The following is a 21,332-nucleotide window of genomic DNA, read 5'->3' on the forward strand; positions in this document are numbered from 1 at the left end:
TGAAAAAAATATTTTAAAAAAGGAAAAAGAAAAACATAACTAAAAATAAAAGTAAAATGGGGGGCCCGTCATGCTCTGAAATTATTGAACTTAATGCTCAGTCCGGCAGGTTGTAGTGTGCCTAATCGGTAAATGAGATGCTGTTCCTCAAGCTTGCGTTGATGTTCACTGGACCACTGCAGCAATCCCAGGACAGAGATGTGAGCATGAGAGCAGGGAGGAGTGTTGAAATGGCAAGCACCCAGAAGCTTGGGGTCCTGCTTGCGGACTCAGCGGAGGTGTTCCGCAAAGCGGTCACCCACTCTGCGTTTGGTCTCCACAATTTGCTGCTCACAATGTGGTCTCCTCTACATTGGGGAGACCAAACGCAGAGTGGGTGACCGCTTTGCAGAACACCTCCGCTCAGTCCGCAAGCAGGGCCCCGAGCTTCTGGTTGCTTGCCATTTCAACACTCCCCCCTGCTCTCATGCTCGCATCTCTGTCCTGGAATTGCTGCAGTGTTCCAGTCAACATCAACGCAAACTCGAGGAACAGCATCTCATTTGCCGATTAGGCACATTACAGCCTGCCGGACTGAACACTGAATTCAGTAATTTCAGAGCATGACGGGCCCCCCATTTTCCTTTTTAGTTTTATTTTGTTATTTTTTCTTTTTCCTTTTTTAATTTTTTTTTGTGTTTATTTTATTTCATCTTAGTTTGTTCACTTTGCTTACCCACTGTTTTTTTCATGTTTGTACTTGCAGCTGTTCAATTTTTTTTAGATTAGAGATACAGCACTGAAACAGGCCCTTCGGCCCACCGAGTCTGTGCCGAACATCAACCACCCATTTATACTAATCCTACACTAATCCCATATTCCTACCAAAGATCCCCACCTGTCCCTATATTTCCCTACCACCTACCTATACTAGTGACAATTTATAATGGCCAATTTACCTATCAACCTGCAAGTCTTTTTGGCTTGTGGGAGGAAACCGGAGCACCCGGAGAAAACCCACGCAGACACAGGGAGAACTTGCAAATTTTCAGTCCGTTAACACCCTTTCTGTACTAATGCTTTGTCTTTCAACACACCATTAACATATCTTTGCTCCATGACCTTCTGGTCAGCTATTCTGTGACCTTGTCCTATCTACACCTTCTCCTTTGTTATCTCTTGCCCCACCCCCACTTTACTTGCTTATAACCTTTTACATTTCTAATATTTGCCAGTTCTGAAGACGGGTACTGACCGGAAACGTTAACTCTGCTTCTGTCTCCACAGATGCTGCCAGACCTGCTGAGTGTTTCCAGTATTTCTTTTTATTGTCTTTTGCACTGACATGCTGGGTTCAGCCATCATTGAGGATGCAGATGTTCATGGAACTGCCTCCTCACATTAGTTATTTGATTGTCCACCATCATTCATGGCTGAATATGACAAGACTGCAGAGCTTTGATCTGATCCATTGATTGTGGGATCACTTAGCTCCATATGTAGCATGCTGCTTCTGCTGTTTAGCATCCATGTAGTCCTGTGTTGTAGCTTCACCAGGTTAGCACCTCATTTGTCTGTATGTCTAGTGCTACTCCTGACATGCTCTTCTGCACTCCTCATTTGAACCAGGGCTGATCACCTTGCTTGATGGTAACAGTAAATTGAGGGATAGGCTGAGACAGGTTACAGATTGTGGTAGAGTACAATTCTGCTGCTGATAGCCCACTGTGCCTTGTGGATGCCCAATTTTGAGCTGCCAGATGTCTTCTGAAACTGTTACATCTAGAACAGTGGTAGTGCCACACAACATGATGGAGGGTGCCCTTGGTGTGAAAATAGAACTTCATCTCCACAAGGACTGTGCAGTGGTCACGCATACCAATGCTACCGCAGACAGAGGCATCTGTGATGAGGTCAAGTAGGTTTTACCCTTATGTTGGTTCTCTCATTACCTGCCGCAGGCACAGTCTGGCAGTCAAGTGCGTCAGGGTTTGGCCAGCTTGGTCACTAGTGGTGCTACTGAGTCACTCCTGGTGATGGAAATTGAAGTTCCCAACCATAGTATACTCTGTGCCCTTGCTACGCTCTTCCAAGTGGTATTCAAGATAGAGGAGCACTGACTCACCAGTTGAGCAAGGATGATAGATGGTAATCAGCCGAAAGTTTCCTTGTCCATGCTAGACCTGATGTCGTGCGACTTCATGGGGTCCGGAGTCAATGTTGAGGACTCCCAGGGCTACTCCCTCCAGATGTCTCCCACTGTGGTGCCACCTCTGGTGGCGCTCTCCTGCCAATGGGACAAGTTATACCCAGGAATGGCAATGGAGGACTCTGGAAAATTGGCTGTAAAATATGATTCTGAGAGTATGACTGTGTCAAGCTCTTGCTTGACTCCTCTGTGACACAGCTCTCCCAATTTTGCCACAAGTCCCCAAACGTTAGTGAGGAGGACTTTGCAGGGTCGACTGGGCTGGATATCCCTTTGTCATGTCCAGTGCCTATGTCGATGCCAGATGATCTGTTTGGTTTTATTCTTATCCTTTGTAGCAGTTTGATGCAACTGATGACTTGCTAGGCCATTTCAGAGGGCAGTTCAGAGTCAGACATATTGCTATGGATTAGAACCAGAAAAAGGACAGACCCAGTAAGGACAGAAAATTTTCTTCCCTGAAGGACATTAGTGAACCAGATTTTTTTTTATGACAATCCGGTAGTTTCATGGTCAGCTTGACTGATATTTGCTTTTTATTCCAGGTTTATGTAATTAACTGAGCTTAAATTCCCCAGCTGTCGTGGCAGGATCGGAACTCATGACTCTGGATCATTAGTCCAGGCCTCTGGATTACAACTCCAGTAACATAACATAAATACAATGCTACTGGAGCCATGATGTTGATATTCAGCCCTGATCTTATTGAATGGAGGAGCAGGCTCGATAGGCTGCGTGGCCTACTCCTGCTTCTTATGCTCTTAAGGCACTTTAGAATAGGTTGTTGAGTATATTCTGTCTCGCACCAAGTCCTGTTCAGCCGTCACCCTTACGCTCACTGACCTGTGTTCCTCCAAAAAAATTCTCATTTTCATGGCCTCACTTCCACCTCTAACCTTCCACAGCCTTACAACCCTCCAAGAACTTTGCATTTCTCTAAGTCTGGCATTTTATGCATTCTTCCACCATTCACCCCATCATTGGCAGCCATGTCTTCTGCTGTCTAGGTCCTAAAATTTGCAATTCTCTCCCTAAATCTCATTTTTTCTGTTAATTGTGGTTTTTGGGAATTGCTAAATGCTATGCAAATCATATCAAACGGAACAGCATAAATGCTGTAAAAGTCCTGCGATTCAGTTAGTCAAATTTTGAAGATATAATCTGCTTCTTGCTACTAGTGGACACCTGGCTACGTCCATTTATCAATTCTTTCTTATTCTAAGCTAAGATTGCTCCTTTCAAACTAGTATGGTGTAAGTCACCGCTATCATCTTGTGCCTCAGTAATCATAAAGTGTCTCAATAAGTTAATTAATCTTGTTTTTAAAAATATCTTTTAAAACTGGTATTCTGGAAACTATTCCTTATCCAAAGATACACCGTTCTTAAACATCAGTTTGTCCCATAAGCAACAAAAATAGAGGTTGGATTTTCAACAAATTTGTCCAGTAAATAACTGATTCGTTTGGTATGGATGCACTTTTTTTTTTAAATCCCAGTTATGTTTGTGTACTTGTATTTACAAGTACTGACTCAGTATAACTTAAGGCACATTCTGACATTGAAATCATTTACTGTGAAATCAGATGTACTGGTCACACTGATGCATGAGTTTGCAGGTCATAGAATATGTAACTTTAGCACTGAACAGATATTATGGTAAATCCAATTTTGTACTAGCTGTATGCTAGTAATTGTTACATAATGTAAAAGATAACCTTTAACTTACTTAATCTACTTCTATGCTATTGAAAATTTTCAAAAACTTTATAATAAATTTTGAAGTTTAAAATTTGCATTACAAGTCATGTGTTTATAACCTCACTAGAAATGTTTTATTTTTAGTGTTGTATTATGCATTTATGAATGTAGATTGTAGCTTTGATTTCTAGTCTGTGCTGAGATTTCTGAGCTCAATCTAGAATAGATCTCAGTGCCCTAGCCTTAAAGGGGGAAGATCAGCCAGGTCCTCAAACTATGCACTGACCCATGCTGGAAAGTATGTTTGTGGATACCAGGACAAGATTAGTATCGCTGTAATGTCCTGGAGTGAAAAACACTCACTATCTTGGCATGAGGGTGAGGTACTGGAGGACAACTAAGACCTGTAGACTTGTACTTTCAAAGATGAGTTGATGTCTTTAAGGGAGGTGAAAATGGTGAGAAAATTAACCAAAAAATGAAGATTTGCAGGAGTTCTATTTACTGACAAGTACTGTTATTACTTCATTGTTGATGTGTTCAATAGGATCAAACATTCTGCTGGCCAGAATGGCCACCCGTAAGGCTAAACCGGATGGGCAGTATTATTTAAAACCAGAGGACGTGGATGATTTTATTAGAGATCAACTTGTGAGCACTCTACCAGGTATGCCCAATTGCTTGGTATAGATAATTTTGACAATTGACATCACTTGGAAGTGCCATAAACCCAAAAGAACTTGAATTTATATAATGCCTTCCATGACCTAAGGATATCCCAAAGTACATCATAGCCAATTAAGTACTTTCGTAGTCTGTTTTAATGTAGGAAAATGCAGTAGTTAATTTGCACACAACAACTTGCATTTATATAGTGCCTTCATAGTAAAATGTCCCAAGGCACTTAACAAAAGTGTTATAAAACAATATTTGGTATGAACCACGTAAGATATAGAAACATAGAAAATAGGAGCAGGAGTAGGCCTTCGGGCCTGCTCCGCCTTTCAAAAAAGGTCATGGCTGATTGTCTAATTCAGTACCCTGTTCCCGCTTTCTCCCCATATCCCTTGATTCCTTTGGCATTAAGAAATATATCTATTTCCTCCTTGAATGTATTTAATGACTTGGCCTCCACTGCCTTCTGCGGTAGAGAATTCCACAGGTTCACCACCCTCTGAGTGAAGAAATTTCTCATCTCGGTTCTAAATGGCATACCCCGTATCCTGAGACTGTAACCCCTGGTTCTGGACTTCCCAGCCATCGGGAACATCCTCCCTGCATCTAGCCTGTCTAGTCCTGTTAGAATTTTATAGGTTTCTATGAGATCCTCTCTCATTCTTCTAAACTCTAGTGACTATAAGCCTAGTCGACCCAATCTCTCCTCATACGTCAATCCTGCCATGCCGGGAATCAGCCTAGTAAATCTTATTTGCACTCCCTCCATGGCAAGAACATCCTTCCTCAGATAAGGAGACCAAAACTGCACAGAATACTGCCCAGTATAACTGCAGTAAGACATCCTTGCTCCTGTACTCAAATTCTCTTGCAATGAAGGCCAACATCCTATCTGCCTTCCTAATTGCTTGCTACACCTGAATGCTTGCTTTCAGCGACTGGTGTACAAGGATACCCAGGTCTCGTTGCACCTCCCCCTTTCCCAATCTATCACCATTCGGATAATCTGCCTTTCTGTTTTACAACCAAAGTGGATAACCTCACATTTATCTACGTTATACTGCATCTGCCATGCATTTGCCCACTCACCGAACTTGTCCAAATCACATTGGAGCCTCTTTGCATCCTCCTCACAGCTCATATTTCCCCCCATCTTTGTCTCATCTGCAAACTTGGAAATGTTACATTTAGTTCCCTCACCCAAGTCATTAATATATATTAAATCAAAATTTAAAATATTAGGGCAGATGAATGAGAGCTTGGTCAAAGAGGTAGTTTTAAGGATTGTGCTAAAGGAGGAGAGGGAGGTAGAGAGGTGTGGTTGTTTAGGGAAAGAATCCCAAAGCTTAGGTCCTAGGCAGCTGAAAGCATGACCACCACTAGTGGAGCAAATAAAATCAAGGGTACACAAGAAGCCAGGTTTGGAGGAACACAGAAATATTGGAGGATTGTAGGGCTGGAGGTGGTTCAAGAGATTGGGTGGGGTGGGGTGGGGCTGGGCCATTGAGAGTTTTGTGAACAATAATGAGAATTTTAAAATTGAGGCATTACAGGACCAGGAGGCTGTGTAGGTAAGCAACCATAGGGGTAATGAGTGAATGGAATGATGCAAGTTAGGACATAGGCAGCTGAGTTTTGGATGACCTCACGTTTGTGGAGGGTAGAAAATGGGAGGCCAGCCAGGGCAGCATTGGAATAATCAATTTTAGAGGTAACAGACATGGACAAGGGTTTCAGCAGTAGATGAGCTGAGGCGGGGGCAGTGTCGGCGATGGTATGGAGATAAAAGTTGATGGTCTTGGTGATGGAACGGCTACGTGGTCGGAAGCTCATCTCAGGGTCAAATATGACACCAGGGTTGCGAACAGCCTGGTTCAGTCTCAGACAATTGCTAGGGAGAGGGATGGAGTGGGTGGTCATGGAACAGCAAGGCCCCACAAATAACATCGGGGTAAATAGAGTATTATATATTAGCATTAAGTACTATATTAATTCATTGTTGATATGTTCAACCGGATCAAACAAAAAAAATCTGGAATTGTGAATTTAAGAACAAAAAACTAAACTATTTTACACTGTACTTTCATTTACAGTAATATTTCCCTTTAATTAGAGGGACAAGAATATGGCTTTTGTTCTACCTATATAATATGTGATTTATGGTCAAAAATTGTATACACTCTTAGAATCACAACATGACACTGCACTGAAGCTGATCATTCAGCCCACCAAATTAGCAATGCTGTTTTCCTCCACGAGTCACCCAGTGTAAACCCATTCTCCTGCTTGCTCCGGTACCATTTAATATTTTGTCTTGCCTACCCAGCTTATGTCACTTTATCAGGGTCAATTAATTTTATTTTCTGCTCAGTAACATTTTCTGGTGAGAAATTAGTATGTTACTTATTTTAAAATAAATTATTTAACTTTTAAACAATTGAATTTTAGGACAGACAATATACAAACAAGTAGTCAAATATTTAACTTAACAGTTTATATAGAATGGCATTTGACTCATACTTATTCTGAGTAATTTGACATAGATGTTGAATATCCCCGAGTTGTAAATTCTAGCTATATGCCTCGGACCCAGTGTTTTTTAAAAAAAATCTGAAACAACAGAATATGTGGTCACATGTCTGAGGTCTTCTTATTTATAGCCCAGATGTTTTACTTGTTAGATGGAAGATTCTCAACTTGGATATACCTTGATGATGAATAATCAAATACTGTGATTTTTTTTAAAATGATGAGTAAGTCACATATATGATTTATTTTTTTAGATTGCTTTCATCTAATGCCATTCAAATGACTGAATTTGCAGTGAGGATGTGTTAAATTTTCAGACTGATTTTGATCATTAAAAATTGAATATGAACATTTACATTTTTGGCAAAAATGATTAGGAGGAGTAGAAAAAGGTCAGGGCTAACATGAACCATAAATCATTTCTTTGTTTATGGAAGAATTCTGCTGAGTCCTGCAGTATGATAAACACTTTTCTCCTCATCATTTCCCTCTCCGTGTTCACATTAAATTTATATTGCTGCTGATCTTGTATTTAGGAGTTGGAAGGACATTAGAACACAAAATGGCATCCATTGGTGTTAAAACATGTGGAGAGCTCCAGCAGATTTTGATGCCAACACTTCAAAAGGAATTTGGGCCTAAAACAGGCCAAATGCTTTACAGATTCTGCCGTGGTCTAGATGATAGGCCAGTTCGAACAGAGAAGGAACGAAAATCTGTATCTGCGGAGATCAACTATGGTATCCGGTTTAGTCAGGTAAGGTATTTGGAATAAAAACAGAAAATGCTGGGAACACTCAGCAGGTCTGGCAGCAACTGTGGAGAGAGAAATAGAGTTCTAATGTTTCAGATCTGTGAACTTTCATCAGACCCTGATGAGTTTTGATGAAAGGTCACAGACCTGAAACATTAACTCTGTTTCTCTCTCCACAGATGCTGCCAGACCTGCTGAGTGTTTCCAACATTCTCTGTTTTATTTCAGATTTCCAGCATTCGCAGTATTTTGCTAAGGTATTTGGTAATATTTTTGAGAAATCACAATCCTGTATTCATGTGAATAGTAATGCATTTTTTGCACCTCAACCTGAGTTTCATTCCAATGAAATGATTTGTAAACAATCTGGTTGCCAAACTCCACTGTCTCAACGAAGCATAGTAGTTGAAAGGGTGCTATCCACCAGCTGCAAAGGGAAAATATAACCTATTCTAGCACTTTTTTTTTCTCTGTCTGTATAGGGACACCAGTACTTTGAGAATTTCCCATTTTTTAATCTATGGGGAAACGTTTGACCTGTGCATGCTCTGTTCCAGTAATGGCATAACTGAAATCAGAAACTCACTAGATCAGAATCTCAATATTGCACTTATCCTCTAATGCAATTTAATTACCGAGGAAATCCCATGGAATTGCTCTCAGGTAGTCTGAGGCCCACCAAAGCTACTAAGTATCATCATCTCATTCCATGACAATATGAAAGGCACAATTCAGCATAGCGGCGCCTCATCAGACCCCTTTCCAATCCTGAGTGGCGTGGAACAGGGCTGTGTTCTCGCACCTACACTGTTTGGGATGATCTCCCTGCTGCTCTCACATGCATTTAAGTCCTCAGAAGAAGGAATTTTCCTCCACTCAAGATCAGGTGGCAGGTTGTTCAACCTTGCCCGTCTAAAAGCGAAGACCAAAGTACGAAAAGTCCTGATCAGGGAACGCCTCTTTGCTGACGATGCTGCATTAACATCTCACACTGAAGAGTGTCTGCAGAGACTCATCAACACGTTTGCGGCTGCCTGCAATGAATTTGGCCTAACCATCAGCCTCAAGAAAACGAACATCATGGGACAGGGCGTCAGAAATGCCCCATTTATCAATATCGGCCATCACACTCTGGAAGTGGTTCAAGAGTTCACCTACCTAGGCTCAACTATCACCAGTAACCTGTCTCTCGATGCAGAATTAAACAAGCGCGTGGGAAAGGATTCCTCTGCTATGTCCAGACTGGCCAAGAGAGTGTGGGAAAATGGCGCACTGACACAGATTACAAAAGTCCAAGTGCATCAAGCCTGTATCCTCAGTACCTTGCTCTACGGCAGCGAGGTCTGGACAACGTATGTCAGCCAAGAGCGACGTCTCAATTCATTCCATCTTCGCTGCCTCCGGAGAATCCTTGGCATCAGTTGGCAGGACCGTACTACCAACACAGAAGTCCTCGAGGCGGCCAACATCCCCAGCATATACACCTTACTAAGCCAGTGGCGCCTGAGATGGCTTGGCCATGTGAGCCGCATGGAAGATGGCGGGATCCCCAAGGACACATTGTACAGCGAGCTCGTCACTGGTACCAGACCCACTGGCCGTCCATGGCTCCGCTTTAAAGACGTCTGCAAACGCGACATGAAGTCCTGTGACATTGATCACAAGTCGTGGGAGTCAGTTGCCAGCGATCGCCAGAGCTGGCGGGCAACCATAAAGGTGGGGCTAAAGCGTGGCGAGTCGAAGAGACTTAGCAGTTGGCAGGAAAAAAGACAGAAGCGCAAGAAGAGCCAACTGTGTAATAGCCCTGACAACCAATTTTATCTGCAGCACCTGTGGAAGAGTCTGTCACTCTAGAATTGGCCTTTATAGCCACTCTAGGCGCTGCTTCACAAAGCACTGACCACCTCCAGGCGCTTACCCATTGTCTCTCGAGACAAGGAGGCCAAAGAAGAAGAACAGTCTGAGGTCTGTAGCATGCTTCTGATGTTTAGCTGCTGATCTGTCCTTTAAAGTTACTGCTTAATTGCATCCTATGGTATTGCAGTAATTTTTCTTCATTCATGCGATGTGAGCATGGCTGGCAAGGCCTGCATTTATTGCTCATCCCTATTTGCCATTGAATAGGTGATGGTGAGCTGCCTTCTTGAACCGCTGCGATCCATCTTGTGCAGATACACCCACGATGCTGTGAGGGAGAGAGTTCCAGGCTTTTGACCCAGCGACAATGGAGGAACGGCGATATAGTTCCAAGTCAGGGTGGTGTGTGACTTGGAGAGTATCTTGCAGGTAGTGGTTTTCCCATGCAACTGCTGCTCTTGTCCTTGGTGGTAGAGGTTGGGGTTTGGGAGGTGCCGTTGAAGAAGTCTTGACGAGTTGCTGCAGTGCATCTTGTACATGGTACGAACTGTGCTGGTGGTGGAGGGAGTGAATATTTAAGGTGGTGGATGGGGGGGTGGGGTGCCGATCAAGCAGACTGCTTTGTCCTGGATGGTGTCGAGCTTCTTGAGTGTTTTTGCAGCTGCACTCTTCCAGGCAAGTGCGGAGTATTCCATCGCACTCCTGAATTGATGAAAGTGCTTCCAATTTTTAAAATATTTTTTGAAGACTTGTGTTTTAGAATTGTGGAGATGGATTCATTTGAGACTGAAGGGATTCCATAGATGTGTTTTTTTTTTAAAAGGGTCACTGGAAAGACTCTTTAAAAACATTTACTGGATCTCACAACTCTTCAGCTAAGTAAACAACAGGTGCCTTCTGACTATGGGAGTTGTTTACAAGAGAAGTGACATGTCAAGATTTATGGTGCTCAAGAGTGGGTATCATTTTTGAATACTATTTTGAGTCAGTTGGAGGTCAGTCTGCTAAGAGAGAAGCTCCCAGCTCATCTTTCTCCCCCTCTCTGAGAAACCCTGCAAAATCCAGTGTGTGATAACTAAAACCTCTGCCGCATTTCTCCTGAGAAGCTTCTGGAAGGCTTCCTCTCGACATCTCCTAAACGAATTGCTTCTGAAAAGATCCCAATGACCCGTCTATGTGTACTCAGGCGCCAGACTGTATGCCATCTGGAAAATAACATATTATCCTTTTTCTTCAAGAATTAACAAGTACTTTGGCCGAAGCGTCTTTATTTTTCCTTTAACCAGTGTGTGTGTGTGTGTATGTCGGGTATTTAGAAGGGAAAAACATATTTACTGTATATTTCAAACTGTGTTAAAGCTTTGCATCTTTATCTTTTTTATAATAAATTAGTACTTTTGTTTATTAAAGAAACCTGGTTGGTGGATTTCATTCTGAAATGAAAATAGAGTATCTAAATGGCCATATCGGTAACTAGGTAAACATTTAAATATGTGTTGTGACCTGTGGAGAAGTGGAACTAGAGAAGGACACTCCTCCCGCCTTGGTTGTAACAATGGTGGACAGACTTTGGGCAGTCAGGAGGTGAGTCACCGAAAAATACCCTTCCTCTGACTTGCTCTTATAGCTACAATATTTATATGGCTTGTTCAGTTAAGTTTCTGCTCGGTGGTAACCCCAGGATGTTAATGGTGGTGAATTCAGCAATGGTAATGCCATTGAATGTCATGGGGATGTGGTTAGATTCTCTGTTATTGGAGATGGTCATTGTCTGGCACTTGTGTTCTGCAAATGTTACTTGCCACATATCCGCCCAAGCCTGGATGTTGTCCATCATGCTGGCATGGAAGGCTTCAGTATCTGAGGATTTGTGAATGGTACTGAACACTGTGCAATCATCAACAAACATTAGATTAGAGATACAGCACTGAAACAGGCCCTTCGGCCCACCGAGTCTGTGCCGAACATCAACCACCCATTCATACTAATCCTACACTAATCCCATATTCCTACCAAACATCCCCACCTGTCCCTATATTTCCCTACCACCTACCTATACTAGTGACAATTTATAATGGCCAATTTACCTATCAACCTGCAAGTCTTTTGGCTTGTGGGAGGAAACCGGAGCACCCGGAGAAAACCCACGCAGACACAGGGAGAACTTGCAAACTCCACACAGGCAGTACCCGGAATCGAACCCGGGTCCCTGGAGCTGTGAGGCTGCGGTGCTAACCACTGCGCCACTGCGCCGCCCACCCTAATGACCTTCTGTTGGCGGGAAGGTATTGATGAAGCAGCTGTAGATGATTGGGCCTAGGACACTGCCCTAAGGAACTCCTGCAGTGATGTCCTGTGGCTGAGGTGATTGACCTCCAACAACTACAACCATCTTCCTTTATGTTAGGTATGATTCCAACCAGTGGAGAGTTTTCTCCCTGATTCCCATTGACTTCAATTTTGCTATGGCTCCTTGATTCCTTACTCGCTCAAATGCTGCCTTGATATCAAGCGAGTCATGTTCAGCTCACCTCTGGAATTCATCTCTTTTGTCCACATTTGGACCAAAGCTGTAGTGAGGTCTGTAGTTGAGTGGCCCTGACAGAACCCAAACTGAGTAGTGGTGAGCAGGTTGTTGCTGAGTAAGTGCCACTTGATCATATGACCATACCATATGAACACACGAATTAAGAGCATATGTAGGCCATTCAGCCCGTAGAGCCAGCTCCGCCATTTAATAAGATAATGGCTGATCTGTTTCTCTCTTGAATTCGACACTCCCATCTACCCCCGATAATCTTTGATTCCCTTGCCTAATAAGAATCGATCTACCTCTGCCTGAAAAGTATTCAATGATCCCGCCTCCACCACCTTCTGAGGCAGAGTGTTCCAAAGTCGCACAACTCTCTGAGAAATAGTTTCTCTTCATCTCTGCCCTAAAAGGGCGACTCCTAATTTTCAAACAGCGTCCCCTAGTCCTCGACTCCCCCACAAGAGGAAACATCCTTTCCACATTCACCTTGTCAAGACCGTTTCGGATCATATATACTTCAATCAAGTCTCCCCTCGCTCTTCTAAACTCCAGTGAAAACAAGCCCAGTCTGGCAAACCTTTCTTCAGAAGACAACCTGCTCATTCCAGGTATCAATCTAGTAAGCCTCCTCTGAACTGCTTCCAACGCATTCACATCCTTCCTTAATTAAGGAGACCAAAACTGCACACAGTATTCAAGATGTGGTCTTACCAATGCCCTGTTTAACTGAAGCATAACATCCTTACTTTTATTTTCAATTCCTCTCATAATAAAGGTTAGCATTCCATTAGCCTCCTTTATGACTTGCTGTACCTGCATACTAACTTTTTGTGACTCTTGCACTAGATCACTTAAATCCCTCTGCACCTCAGAATTCTGCAGTCGTTCCCCGTTTAAGAAAAACTCTACTTTTTTATTCTTCCTGCCAAAGTGAACGACATCACATTTTCCCACATTATACTCCATCTACCAGATTTTTGCCCACTCACTCAACCTATCTATATCAGACTGCAAGCTCCTTATGTCCTCTGCACAACATATTTTCCTACCTATCTTTGTGTCGTCTGCAAATTTAGCTCCCATGCTATCGCTCCCCTCATCTAAGTCATTGATATTAGAATTAGAACATTACAGCGCAGTACAGGCCCTTCGGCCCTCGATGTTGCGCCGACCTGTGAAACCATCTGACCTACACTATTCCATTTTCATCCATATGTCTATCCAATGACCACTTAAATGCCCTTAAAGTTGGCGAATCTACTGCTGCAGGCAGGGCGTTCCACGCCCTTACTACTCTCTGAGTAAAGAAACTACCTCTCACATCTGTCCTATATCTATCACCCCTCAACTTGAAGCTATGTCCCCTCGTGTTTGCCATCACCATCCGAGGAAAAAGACGCTCACTATCCACCCTATCTAACCCTCTGATTATCTTATATGTCTCTATTAAGTCACCTCTCCTCCTCCTTCTCTCCAACGAAAACAACCTCAAGTCCCTCAGCCTTTCCTCGAAAGACCTTCCCTCCATAACAGGCAACATCCTAGTAAATCTCCTCTGCACCCTTTCCATAGCTTCCACATCCTTCCTATAATGCGGTGACCAGAACTGCACGCAATACTCCAGGTGCGGTCTCACCAGAGTTTTGTACAGCTGCAGCATGACCTCGTGGCTCCGAAACCCGATCTCCCTACTAATAAAAGCTAACACACCATATGCCTTCTTAACAGCCCTATTAACCTGGGTAGCAACCTTCAGGGATTTATGCACCTGGACACCAAGATCTCTCTGTTCATCTACACTACCAAGAATCTTCCCATTAGCCCAGTACTCTGCATTCCTGTTACTCCTTCCAAAGTGAATCACCTCGCACTTTGCCGCATTAAACTCCATTTGCCATCTCTCAGCCCAGCTCTGCAGCCTATCTATGTCCCTCTGTACCCTAGAACATTCTTCGGCACTATCCACAACTCCACCGACCTTAGTGTCATCTGCAAATTTACTAACCCACCCTTCTACACCCTCTTCCAGGTCATTTATAAAAATGACAAACAGCAGTGGCCCCAAAACAGATCCTTGCGGTACACCACTAGTAACTAAACTCCAGGATGAACATTTGCCATCAACCACCACCCTCTGTCTTCTTTCAGCTAGCCAATTTCTGATCCAAAGCTCTAAATCACCTTCAACCCCATACTTCCGTATTTTCTGCAATAGCCTACCGTGGGGAACCTTATCAAACGCCTTACTGAAATCCATATACACCACATCCACTGCTTTACCCTCATCCACCTGTTTGGTCACCTTCTCGAAAAACTCAATAAGGTTTGTGAGGCACGACCTACCCATCACAAAACCGTGCTGACTATCTCTAATTAACTTATTCTTTTCAAGATGATTATAAATCCTGTCTCTTATAACCCTTTCCAACATTTTACCCACAACCGAAGTAAGGCTCACAGGTCTATAATTACCAGGGCTGTCTCTACTCCCCTTCTTGAACAAGGGGACAACATTTGCTATCCTCCAGTCGTCCGGCACTATTCCTGTCGACAATGACGACATAAAGATCAAGGACAAAGGCTCTGCAATCTCCTCCCTAGCTTCCCAGAGAATCCTAGGGTAAATCCCATCTGGCCCAGGGGACTTATCTATTTTCACACTTTCCAAAATTGATAACACCTCCTCCTTGTGAACCTCAAACCCATCTAGCCTAGTAGCCTGAATCTCAGTATTGTCCTCAACAACATTTTCTTTCTCTACTGTAAATACTGACGCAAAATATTCATTTAACACTTCCCCTATCTCCTCTGATTCCACACACAACTTCCCACTACTATCCTTGATTGGCCCTAATCTAACTCGAGTCATTCTTTTATTCCTGATATACCTATAGAAAGCCTTAGGGTTTTCCCTGATCCTATCCGCCAATGACTTCTCGTGTCCTCTCCTTGCTCTTCTTAGCTCTCCCTTTAGATCCTTCCTGGCTAGCTTGTAGCTCTCAAGCGCCCTAACTGAGCCTTCACGTCTCATCCTAACATAAGCCGCCTTCTTCCTCTTGACAAGCGCTTCAACGTCTTTAGTAAACCACGGCTCCCTCGCTCAACAACTTCCTCCCTGCCTCACAGGTACATACTTATCAAGGACACGCAGTAGCTGCTCCTTGAATAAGCTCCACATTTCGATTGTTCCCATCCCCTGCAGTTTCCTTCCCCATCCTACGCATCCTAAATCGTGTCTAATCGCATCATAATTTCCTTTCCCCCAGCTATAATTTTTGCCCTGCGATATATACCTGTCCCTGCCCATCGCTAAGGTAAACCTAACCGAATTGTGATCACTATCACCAAAGTGCTCACCTACATCTAAATCTAATACAAAAACAAGAAATGCTGGATTCACTCAGCAGGTCTGGCAGCATCTGTGGAAAGAGAAGCAGAGTTAACGTTTCGGGTCAGTGACCCTTCTTCGGAACTCAATCTAATACCTGGCCGGGTTCATTTCCCAGTACCAAATCCAATGTGGCATCGCCCCTGGTTGGCCTGTCTACATACTGTGTCAGAAAACCCTCCTGCACACACTGGACAAAAACTGACCCATCTATAGTACTCGAACTATAGTATTTCCAGTCGATATTTGGAAAGTTAGAGTCCCCCATAACAACTACCCTGTTACTCTCGCCCCTGTCGAGAATCATCTTCGCTATCCTTTCCTCTACATCTCTGGAACTATTTGGAGGTCTATAAAAGACTCCCAACAGGGTAACCTCACCTCTCCTGTTTCTAACCTCGGCCCATACTACCTCAGTAGACGAGTCCTCAAACGTCCTTTCTGTCGCTGTAATACTCTCCTTGATTAACAATGCCACACCCCCCCCCTCTTTTACCATCCTCTCTGTTCTTACTGAAACATCTAAATCCCGGAACCTGCAACATCCATTCCTGCCCCTGCTCTACCCATGTCTCTGAAATGGCCACTACATCGAGATCCCAGGTACCAACCCATGTTGCAAGCTCACCCACCTTATTCCGGATGCTCCTGGCGTTGAAGTAGACACACTTTAAACCAGGTTCTTGCTTGCCAGTGCCCTCTTGCGTCCTTGTAACCATATCCCTGACCTCGCTACTCTCAACATCCTGTACACTGGCACTACAATTTAGGTTCCCATTCCCCTGCTGAATTAGTTTAAACCCCCGCCGAAGAGTACTAGCAAATCTCCCCCCCAGGATATTGGTACCCCTCTGGTTCCGGTGAAGACCATCCTGTTTGTAGAGGTCCCACCTACCCCAGAAAGAGCCCCAATTATCCAGGAAACCAAAACCCCCCCTCCTGCACCATCCCTGCAGCCACATGTTCAACTCCTCTCTCTCCCTATTCCTCGCTTCGCTATCACGTGGCACGGGCAACAACCCAGAGATAACAACTCTGTTTGTTCTCGCTCTAAGCTTCCACCCTAGCTCCCTGAATTTCTGTCTTAAATCCCCATCTCTCTTCCTACCTATGTCGTTGGTGCCTATGTGGACCACGACTTGGGGCTGCTCCCCCTCCCCCTTAAGGATCCCAAAAACACGATCCGAGACATCACGAACCCTGGCACCTGGGAGGCAACACACCAACCGTGAGTCTCTCTCGTTCCCACAGAACCTCCTATCTGTTCCCCTAACTATGGAGTCCCAGATGACTAATGTTCTGCTCCTCTTCCCCCTTCCCTTCTGAGCAACAGGGACAGACTCTGTGCCAGAGACCTGTACCCCATTGCTTACCCCTGGTAAGTCGTCCCCCGCAACAGTATCCAAAACGGTATACCTGTTGTTGAGGGAAACGGCCACAGGGGATCCCTGCGCTGCCTGCTGGTTCCCTCTCCTTCCCCTGATGGTAACCCATCTACTTACGTCTTTTACCTGAGGTGTGACTACCTCCCCATAACTCCTCTCAATAACCTCCTCCGCCTCCCAAATGATCCGAAGTACCTCCAGCTCCAGTTCCCTAATGCGGTTCTCGAGGAGCTGGAGTTGGGTGCACTTCCCGCAGATGCAGTCAGCAGGGACACTCTTGTCGACCCTTACCTCCCACATTCTGCAGGAGGAACATACAACTGCCTTAACCTCCATTCCCACTGTTCTAAATTCCCAACAAATCTACTGAAAAACCAAAAACAAAAAGTCAAAACTTGTTAGGTTAGCAATCCAACGGACAGAACTTCTTAAATAAAAAGCTTACCTTATCAACACACCAGAGTCCTTTTTTTTGGTTAGAGGAGGAGGGTGGGTGGGAGACACTACACATGTAGTGTCTCGGGTACAATATAAATTGTAAAAAGCTGAGGCCCCAACACAGACCCCTGAGGGACTCCACTTGTCACATCCTGTCAATCAGAAAAGGACCCAGTTATGAATACTGTTTTCTGCTAGCCAGCCAATCTTCTATCCATGCTAATATGTTACCCCCTACACCATGAGCTCCTACTTTGCACAATAACCTTTTATGTGGCACCTTGTCAAAGGCGTTCTGATAGCACTGTCAATGCCACCTTCCATCGCTTTGTCGGTATCAAGTCTGGAGATGACAATGGCAAAGAAGAAGGTTTTGGCAGCTGTGGCGATGAGGTAGTATTCAGGTGGGTTATGGTAATGGATTGTATGTGGGTAGGATTTGAATCTCTCTTCTGGATTGAACAGGATATTGATATTGTGTAGCATCAGAGTCAGCTTGAACAGGAAGAGGAATGACATTGACACCTGAGTTGTGGAGTGGAACAGGATGACATCAGTCTTAACTATAATGAAATGGAAAAGTCCAGGTTCATCCATGCTTAAATGTCAGCAGGTAATCAAAGAGCATAACAGTGGTCATGGAATGTAGGCTCGCAGTGAAGCATTAATGTTAAATGTCATTCACACAGCTGATCCCATCCTTATGGATATCAGTGAAGAGCTTCAATAACAACTTGTAGTTACATAGCATCTTTAACATAAAACGTCCTAAGGCACTTCATGGGCATAAAATAACAAAATAAACAATGTGAAACAAACTGAGCTACATGCAGCGATATTAGGACAGATGACCAAAATCCAGGTCAAAGAGGTAGATTTTCAAGAGTGTTGTAAAGGAGGAAAATGAGGTAGAGAGCCAGGGAGGTTCAGGGAGGGAATTCCAGAGCTTGGGGCTTAGGCAGTTGAAGACATGGCTACAACTGGTGGAGAGAATAAATTAGGGATGCTTGAGACCAGAATTAGAGAGCACAGGTATTTTGGAGGGTTGTGGGGCTGGAGGAGATTATATATTATTCCTCATATAAGAGGAATAGAAGGGGCCAAGGATAGAGCCTTGGTGCATGCCAGAGCTGTCCTATTGGCAATGGGACAGGAAGCTATTAGAGGAAAGGTATTGGCATTGCTGGGGCGGGTAGGTGTATAATAATATGAGATTGGTGCCACAGAGGTAGGCAAGAGGGGAGAAGTAGTAGGGGCAGATGGAATGATCAACCATCTTGAAAGCTGCAGAAAAGTTAAGGAAGCAAACCACACCAGATTTTGAGCAGGATAGTCTGGTAATGCAGGAGACAAAGTAGTCTGAAGGACTTCAAGTACTGTATGCTGGAGAAGATGGGTACAGAGTTGGGTGGTGGCAAAATTTTGGAGAATCTTGAGAAGGAAGAGGATGTTTGTGATGGAGTGCCAGTTACAATGGATGGATGGACCAAGGATGGGATTTTTAAGGAGGAGTTGATGATGGCAGTTTTGAAAAGGTGCTGGTTCGTACCTGACAGAAAAGAGATACTGATTATGGTCTACAAATATTTGGCCAAAGAGACGGTGTTGAGTAATCAGCCAAAGACTCAAAGGATGACAGGGAGCTGATAGTGAATGTCAGTGACCTGATAGTGAATGTCAGTGACCTGATCAGTCCGAGACATTTGAGAAGTTGTTGTTGAGGATTATCAGATGAGGAAGGCTGGAAGATGTCCGGGTTGTGGCTACCGGTCGTGTTGGTGAGAATGGAGGCTGCAAGGGAGCTAGACTTCTGAGATGGTTTTGAAGAATGGCAAGCATGAGAAGCTCATGGATTTCTTAGTTGGCTAAATCAAGACATTGCGTCCATGCCTTCACAGCTTCTGTGTTGTTCTCACTCCCAAACCAATCTCCCAAGCGTTTCCTGTGCAAGACTTGAAGTACATTTGTTTTCTCCCTTTCCCTCCTTCACTCTCTCCTTAGATTTCTTGTAAATTGTTCTCTGCTCCTTCAAAAATTGCCGTCATATCCCTTTAAAAATAACCCTTGATCTCTCTGTACTTGTTAATGATCATCCCATTTCCAACCTCCCTTTCCTCCCCAAAGTCCTTGAATGTATTGTTGCTTAAAAGCTTTGTGCAATTTCTTACCCACAACTCCACGTTTGAATCTCTCCAATCTGTCTTCCATGCCTTCCACAGCAACAAAATGGCCTTATCCAAAATAGCAAGCAACATTGTTGATGACAGTGAACACAGAAAAAGCTGGAAACACTGAGCAAGTCAGGTGGCACCTGTGGAGAGAGATGCTCAGTTTGGGTTCCAGCAGGATGACTTATCTCCAGGTCTCATTACAGCCTTGGTCCAAACATGGACAAGAGAGATGAATTCCAAAACTGAGAGTGACTGCCCTTGACATCAAGGCAGCATTTAATGGAATATGGCATCAAGAAGCCCTAGTAAAATCAAGTCAATGGGAATCAGGAGGAAAACTCTCCACTGGTTGGTGTCATACCTAGCACAAAGGAAGATGGTTGTGGTTGTTGGAGGCCAATCATCTCAGCTCAGGATATCACTGGAGGAGTTCTTCAGGGCAGTGTACTAGGCCCCAACCACCTTCAGCTGCTTCCTTAATGACCTTCCTCCATCATTAAGTCAGAAATGGGGAAGTTTGCTGGGGATGATTGCAAAAGTATTCTGTTCCATTCTCAACTCCTAAAATGATAAAGCAGTTCATGCCCACATGCAGCAAGACCTGGACAACATTCAGGCTTGGGCTAATAAGTGACAAATAACATTTGTGCCACACAAGTGCCAGGCAATGGCCATCTCCAGTAAGAGAGAATTAAACAAATCTCCCTTAACATTCAATGGCATTACCATCGTTGAATCTCCCACCATCAACATCCTGGGGATCGGCATTGACCATAAACTTTACTGCGCCAACCACATAAATACTGTGGCTACAGGAGCAAGGCAGTTGCTGTGGGTATTCTGCAGCAAGTAACTCACTTCTTGACTGCCCAAAGCCTTTCCAGCATCTACAAAGCACAAGTCAGGAGTATGATGGAATACTCTGACTTGCCTGGATGAATGCAGTTCCAACCACGCTCAAAGCTTGACACCATCCAGGACAAAGCAGCCCGTTTGATTGGCTCCCCATCCACCACCTTAAGTATTCACTTACTCCACCACTGTGACTGTAGTGTGTACCATCTACCACAGGATCCAGCCCGCCAAAGATTTCCATCCGGGCCGCGGGTGTAAATTGTACCCGGGGCCATTCCTCATCCTCACTAGGGCTCCGTGACTGGAGATGAGAAATTTCCCATTATCAGACCGACTTTGAAAAAAGATCGCAAGTCAGTTTCACAGCTGACCGATCCTGACATCGGTAACAGCAGTTTCTGAACTTCAGTCAGACTCGGGGTGGCGGAGGGAGGTTTAAAAGCCCGCCGGAAAACCCCGAATCTGTCCGAAGTTCAGAAACATCTGTTTCCGCAGTGAGGATCTATCAGCTGTGAAACTGATGAGATTTTTTTTTACTGACCAACCTTCTGAGCATTCCTGCTCCCTGTAACTGTCAGAGAGGGAGAGAGAAATGACAGTAAAGGGGCACAGAGAGTGAGAGAACGCGCGAAGGGGGACAGAGAGGGCGAGAGCAAAGGGGGACAGAGAGGGCTAGAGCAAAGGGGGACAGAGAGGGCGAGAGCAAAGGGGGACAGAGAGGGCGAGAGCGAAGGGGGACAGAGAGGGCGAGAGCGCGAAGGGGGTCAGAGAGCGAGAAGGGGGACCGTGAGAGAGAGCGGGAGGGGGCACCCCGAGAGAGAGAGAGAAGGGGGCACAGCGAGCAAGAGAGAGCGGGAAG

The 21,332-nt window shown here is 44.4% G+C and overlaps 1 protein-coding gene across 7 annotated transcripts in view; it reads left to right on the forward strand.

Moving 5' to 3' along the window:
* The window catches only part of rev1 (REV1 DNA directed polymerase), a 201,666-nt gene that overhangs the window by 69,117 nt on the left and 111,217 nt on the right, over positions 1-21,332 (forward strand). For all 7 annotated transcript variants that reach the window (XR_010975211.1, XR_010975212.1, XM_068033889.1 and 4 more), the window contains exons 12-13: positions 4,436-4,555; positions 7,629-7,849. Coding sequence is in view for 5 of the 7 variants with exons in the window: in XM_068033889.1 (XP_067889990.1) it covers positions 4,436-4,555; positions 7,629-7,849 (341 nt within the window). In the remaining 2 variants the exon portion in view is untranslated. The remainder of the gene's footprint in view (positions 1-4,435; positions 4,556-7,628; positions 7,850-21,332) is intronic.

The sequence above is a fragment of the Heterodontus francisci genome, chromosome 6 (assembly GCF_036365525.1).
Source record: "Heterodontus francisci isolate sHetFra1 chromosome 6, sHetFra1.hap1, whole genome shotgun sequence".
NCBI lineage: Eukaryota > Metazoa > Chordata > Chondrichthyes > Heterodontiformes > Heterodontidae > Heterodontus > Heterodontus francisci.